The sequence below is a fragment of the Sinocyclocheilus rhinocerous genome, unplaced genomic scaffold, assembly GCF_001515625.1.
Source record: "Sinocyclocheilus rhinocerous isolate Xijiao unplaced genomic scaffold, SAMN03320098_v1.1 scaffold851, whole genome shotgun sequence".
NCBI classification, from domain to species: domain Eukaryota; kingdom Metazoa; phylum Chordata; class Actinopteri; order Cypriniformes; family Cyprinidae; genus Sinocyclocheilus; species Sinocyclocheilus rhinocerous.
The window spans coordinates 158,407-164,743 of record NW_015624573.1 but is presented as its reverse complement, the minus strand read 5'-3'; the positions used below and the strand labels follow the sequence as shown (position 1 = coordinate 164,743).

The window sequence follows — 6,337 nt, the reverse complement described above, 5'->3', positions numbered from 1 at the left end:
ATATAAGTAGCCTATATAAAACTGCAAAATAAACATTCATCTATGGGTACTTTTTACTTAAGTACTTAAAAAATCAAGTACTTTTGTACTTTCACTCGAGTAAAATTGAAAACTGAGTACTTTTACTTTTACTGGAGTAATATTTTATTATACGGATCTGTACTTTTACTCAAGTACTTGATTTGTGTACTTCGTCCACCACTATTTGCTTAGACTATTTGTGTTTAACAAGTTAGCTGACCAAAGATGCTTCACACTGTAATGGCAGCGAGTGAGATAGGAAAGTGTGTTTCACACCTATAGCTTTTTGGGTTTGAAAAGCTTTGCTGGACTTGGACATAATTGATGCAAATTTCTGTTGCTGCATATTCAGTCCTTCTAATAATGGCACCATTTTACAGAAACTCTAGATGGCAGTAGAAGTGACAGGTTTTGGAGAAAGAGTAGTTATTCTTTAGATGTGGTGCAACAGCTTGAACTCTTTCCAGTTTGCAGTTCTGTTAAGGAGATTAAATTTTGATTTATCTGGTGCTACATCATTAAAATAATGCTTTTATTCAGCAAGTTCTGTATGCATTAAAGACTTCTACTTGTTATAAAATAAACACTGAACTTTATTGAACGTATCTTTTGAACGTTCTATTTGTCAAAGAATCCTGGAAATATATTTTTAGCATGGTTTCCACAAAAATGTTAAGCAGCACAACTGTTTTTAATGTATATAATAAGAAATAATTCCTGAAAATTATTTCTGAAGGATCATGTGACAAATTCAGTCTTGACATTACAGGAATAAATTGCATTTTAAATATATATTAATATAAACAAAACTTGTATTGAATTGTAATAATAATTCTAACATTTTCATGGTAGTTAAAATATATAATAATATAATATAATATAAATATATATATATTTAATATAGTTTTTTTTAGAGACCTGCCTTTGTCCTCAGTTTGACTACTGTAGTACTGTCCAACACTGCTGTCATTTATTAAGCAGGAAGAAATCCAACCAAATGACTAGTGGAAGCTCAGGCCTTCCACTATGGTTTCAACACCCTCTGTGTTAGATATTAATTTACTAAAAGAAAAGACTAATGTACAATCTTTCAGTGCAGAGTGTCTGTCCTGAGTGTTTTCTTTAGTTTGTTTTTGTTACTTGAAGTTACTTTAAGTGTGTCAAGTCAACATACTTTACTTATTTGTGTGTGCATGTGTGTGTTTGTGTTTGAGAAAAAGATATGAAAGAGAATAAGAATATGTATGAATGTCATTCATGTCAGTATATGAGAGGTTAATGATCTACACCAGAGCAGTGAATGTGTAAGTAGACTTATGATTGGACAAACTCAAGTCCATATTGCCCGCATTGTTTCTTTTGAGCCACATCAGAAGACTAGATCAGCAAAGATGAAGTTTGAGAACCTGTTGGCTGAGGCTGGGGGGTTTGGAAAATACCAGATCAGTATCATCGCCCTTTTGGTGATTCCGAGAGTAACGCTACCATTTCACTTCCTGTTGAACAACTTCATCGCCGCCATCCCATCTCATCACTGTGATATCAGCTCTCTGGATGTTGACGGGGTCCTTGGGAATCTAAGTCGAGAAGAGAGACTGACTGTCAGTGTTCCTGCACAGGAAGATGGGACACCTGCTTCCTGTCACATGTTCTCCCATCCTCAGTTCCACCTGTTGGCAAACTCCTCCAGCAGCTCAGAACTTCCTGTAGTTGAGTGTCAGAACGGATGGGAGTATGACAACAGCACAATTAAATCAGCCTTGGCTACTGAGGTAATTCACTTTATTTGTTTTTCATTTAAATGAATTTTTATAAATATATAATTTAATTTTACGACTGTTAAATATAGTCTCCACAGTAAACCTAAATGAATGTTAAAGCTGAAGTGTATAGATTTTTTTACGTTAAAATTCAGAGAAAATTATAAGTAAGCTTTTTAGGGGTTGATTTCCCAAAACCAATGGGAAAACCAATGGCTCAACCAATGGTGTAAATGTGGGGGCGGGACTTTTTGTTTTTCTGACTAGTGCAGTTTTGAATGAAGCAAGGTTGTAATTCTGATTAATGTCCAATTCAAATGTACATCACTGATCAAAAGAAAAATGACATCTTTCTGACCAATATGTTTCTCTTTCAGTTTGGGTTGGTGTGCGACAGGAAAGGTCTGAATAAAGCCACAGCCACCATCTTCTTTGTTGGTGTGACGGTAGGAGCAGCCATTTTTGGCTGGCTGAGTGACAGGTGAGATTTAATGTAAGACATGGATCTGGCCTTTAAGAGATATAGTGAACAGTGATGCTACAACAGCATGCCAAGCTGAAGTAGTTAAACTACAGTTACTGTTAGGTAGCTACAGCACAAACAAAATTTTGATGTTACTTAAAAGAGCACTAAGTTAATAATAATAATAATAATATTAAAGAAAAAAGATGTGGGTTTTTGAATGAATGGACATCTCAATAATGGTTAAAATAGTAGTAAAATTGTACTATATACAACAAAAACACTCTAATGTACATAACTGGGTCAAAAATCTATATATAGTACAGAAACTAATTTTTGGAGCAATTCACTACAATGAGTCAGACTTTCCAACATTTCATGCAAATAAAAAAACTATTTTGGATGAATCAACTCACTAGACTGAACTACTTTCTAACACTACTACATGCATTTGAGAGAGAAGACCATTTAGTATGAATCGATTCACTAGAATGAACCAATCTTACAATGCATATGAGAGAGAGAATTGTTTAGGACAAATTGATTCACTGTCACAAAGATCCGTTTAGGTGACAGCACTGTTCTTTTAAAGATATTAAAAAGTAGCCTGTTCTGGAAAAGCTACACTACTTTGAAAACAGCTGTCACACTATACTTTCCCCAGCATGCCAGTATAAGGTATTTCTCATGGATTTTGTTTATTCCAGGTATGGTAGGAAACGAATGCTGATGGTGGCTTACCTGATAGCCATTTTGTTTGGGGTGGCCAGTGCATTTTCCAAGTCCTTTATTATGTTTGCTATAATGAGGTTCTTCACTGGAATGGGCCTTACGGGCATCAGCATCATCTCCATTGTCCTGTGTGAGTACTTTCTTACATGTCTGTGGGTGACCATTTAATATGTATTTTATAATTAATATGCTTCAAACACAATGTAGTATTTAGTAGACAGATTTTACGGACACAGCTCAACACTTGTTTAGTACCAGATGAAGCAGAATTTTTAAATAAACTAAATGAATGATTGAATGACTCACTCATAAAGACAGTTTACTATCATAAAGATTTAACTTGCAGAAAATCACTTAAAAATCCATGCCACTAATGCACAGACTGACATTCTGGTTTAAATAATAGAACTTATTATTATTCATCAGGTGTAGAATGGGCCGATATAGCACACAGGACGATTGCTGGAGTTATAATAAGTTTTGATTGGTCTATCAGCACTATGATATTGCCTGGCATTGCTTATCTCGTCAACGACTGGAGGCCTCTGGTCATCACAGTAACAGCTCCTCTCATACTGGCAGTGATCACATGGAGGTAAGATGTTACTATGATTGACTCAGATGTCCAGTTTTCCCAAATCACCTACATTCCTGTCTTCTAGGTGGATCCCAGAGTCAGCACGATGGCTCATAGCCAATGGACGAATGGAAGAGGCCCATTTTTACCTGAGCAAATGTGCCTCAGCCAATAACAGGCAACACAACCTCAGAGATATCAAACCAGAGGTAACATTTTAATATGCGATATTGAGGAAGCGATTACATTTTCTGCATTTTCCAAAACTTTTGAGGACATGACCTTTCAGACCCTTGCCAATGTTATAATTGCTGAGGACAGAGGTGACAGGAAGTACTCGTATCTGGATCTCGTGAGGTCTTCTAAGATGAGGAAACTGGCTATGCTTACTGGAAGCACCTGGTGGGAATTTTTTGTCTTTATAATGGCTAAAAATCATGGTTTCCTTTTCAAATTCAAGTCAGAGCAACCTGGTTTACTAAGATATTAAAGTAAATTGTTTTTCGCAGGTTCGGAGTGGCATTCACTTACTACGGCATCAGTTTGAACATCAGTGGTTTTGGGCTGAACTTGTACCTGACCCAGTTTATTTATGGTGCCATAGAACTGCCATCAAAACTGGTGGCCTATTTGTGTCTTGATAAACTGGGCCGCAGGTACAGCCAGGTGGGCACGCTGATTACAACAGGGGTCTGCATTGGCATCACCGTCCTCATTCCCAGAGGTAAAAGACAGAGAACAATCATTTATGATGATGCCACAATCATGTGATTGACACTCAACTTGCTTTAAAACTGTGAATGTTTGTTTAGTTTAGTTTATTCCGTTACAGAACAACCATTTATTATGATGTTGTCATCATGAGTTTGGCATTCATTGAATTTAATATGTGAATGTTTTCTATTACAGTTTTACACATTTATTATGACATCACAATCATCTGCCTGGCTTTTCAGTCCATTTAAATGAAAGAACAATAATTACATAGAATGCCACTGTTGTGAATGACTAAATGTAATTATGTAGAAGTTATTCATTGTGATGTCACAGTCGTGTTCAGCATGTCAGTCATTCTAAAATTTAAAAAGCTTTCTGATGGTAAAATCACATGTTTGGTGTCAAAATCCGTGTGTTTTTATTTCAGTGTTAAAATACTTCATCCTATCCCAGTTAAATATGAAAATCCAACTACAAGTGGGCCATTTATGGGATGATTCCACTTATCTAAAAACAAATATATTAATAATATATAAATATTATGAATAATATATAATTATTTATCGTTGATCAATAGTTGATTCTCACACAATGTAGAACTAAATCAAAACATTGCTTTCTTATTTTAATGTATTTTAAAGTCATTATGGTCCCTGCTACACCATCCGGCCACAAAAAGCATTTTTCTCCATTGACGCCATTCAAAAGTAGTTGCATATTTAAAATAAAATAAAATAATAAAATAAAATAAAATAAAATAAAATAATAAAATAAAATAATAAAATAAAATAAAATAAAATAAAATAATAAAATAAAATAATAAAATAAAATAAAATAAAATAAAATAATAAAATAAAATAATAAAATAAAATAAAATAAAATAAAATAATAAAATAAAATAATAAAATAAAATAAAATAAAATAAAATAATAAAATAAAATAATAAAATAAAATAAAATAAAATAAAATAATAAAATAAAATAATAAAATAAAATAAAATAAATTAAATTCCAGTGGATCTGGAGTTATTAGTCACATTTTAGTCATGCATTTCAGTCATGTAATTTATGGCTCAGTTGATGTCTCTGGTTCTGTCTTTAGATTTGTGGCTGCCCCGTACAGTCATTTCTGTGCTGGGTAAAGGATTCTCAGAGGCCTCCTTCACGTGTGTTTTCCTCTATACCACTGAGCTCTACCCAACTGTGTTACGGTCAGTTGTTTATCATTTGCGAATCTACTTGTTTTTGTACATAAAATGGGAAAAAAATGGTGTTATTAAAATTCTCTCTCTTCTGACCTTAGGCAGAATGGATTAGGCTATAGCTCATTTGTTGGTCGTGTTGGTGTTTCTCTTGCACCTCTTGTGAGCCTTCTGGACGAGGTCTGGCTGCCTCTGCCACAGGTCCTGTTTTGCTCTGTGGCTGTCAGTGCAGGTCTCCTTGCGCTGCTCCTCTCTGAGACCCACAATGTGCAGCTTCCTGAGACTATTGAGGACGTTGAGAAAACTAGGTGTATAATCATTTACTACTGCTACTACTAGAATCTTTTTTTAATTGCTCAATGAATTACTTAAAGGGGTCATATGATGCGATTTCATTTTATCCTTTCTCTTTAGAGTGTTACAAGCTCTTGGTGCATAAAGAAGATCTATAAAGTTGCAAAGACTAAAGTCTCAAATCCAAAGAGATATTCTTTATAAAAGTTAAGAGTTAGCCACACCTACCTAAAACGGCTCGTTCGAACACGCCCCCACATACCTACCTCACTATGTGGGAAGATTTGCATAACACCGCCCAAATGTTCACACAAAGAAAGAAGGCATAACTTTTATTCTCACTGTAGTATCGTTGCCGCTGCAGCCATGTCGTGAAGACACTGTGTGCTACGTTGTGAAAGCGAAGCTACTTTGTTTGCTCTTCCAAAAGAGGACGATATCCGCTTCGTCATACCTGGAGCTGATCTGTGCTGGTCGCTGAGGAAATACATCAACTTAGTGCTGTGGATCACCGGATCGGCTTTCACCGTGGACGAAACAGAGTCCAGCCCAGGGTCGTCACTCGTGTTTGC

General features: G+C 35.2%; 1 protein-coding gene across 1 annotated transcript in view; it reads left to right on the top strand.

Moving 5' to 3' along the window:
* The first annotated feature begins 1,375 nt into the window (after positions 1-1,375).
* The window catches only part of slc22a7b.1 (solute carrier family 22 member 7b, tandem duplicate 1), a 7,027-nt gene continuing 2,065 nt past the window's right edge, over positions 1,376-6,337 (top strand). Inside the window, exons 1-9 of the mRNA XM_016557919.1 lie at positions 1,376-1,793; positions 2,159-2,262; positions 2,952-3,106; positions 3,403-3,571; positions 3,639-3,762; positions 3,843-3,955; positions 4,063-4,277; positions 5,372-5,480; positions 5,573-5,779. Of these exons, the coding sequence (XP_016413405.1) occupies positions 1,413-1,793; positions 2,159-2,262; positions 2,952-3,106; positions 3,403-3,571; positions 3,639-3,762; positions 3,843-3,955; positions 4,063-4,277; positions 5,372-5,480; positions 5,573-5,779 (1,577 nt within the window). The 5' untranslated portion in view covers positions 1,376-1,412. The remainder of the gene's footprint in view (positions 1,794-2,158; positions 2,263-2,951; positions 3,107-3,402; positions 3,572-3,638; positions 3,763-3,842; positions 3,956-4,062; positions 4,278-5,371; positions 5,481-5,572; positions 5,780-6,337) is intronic.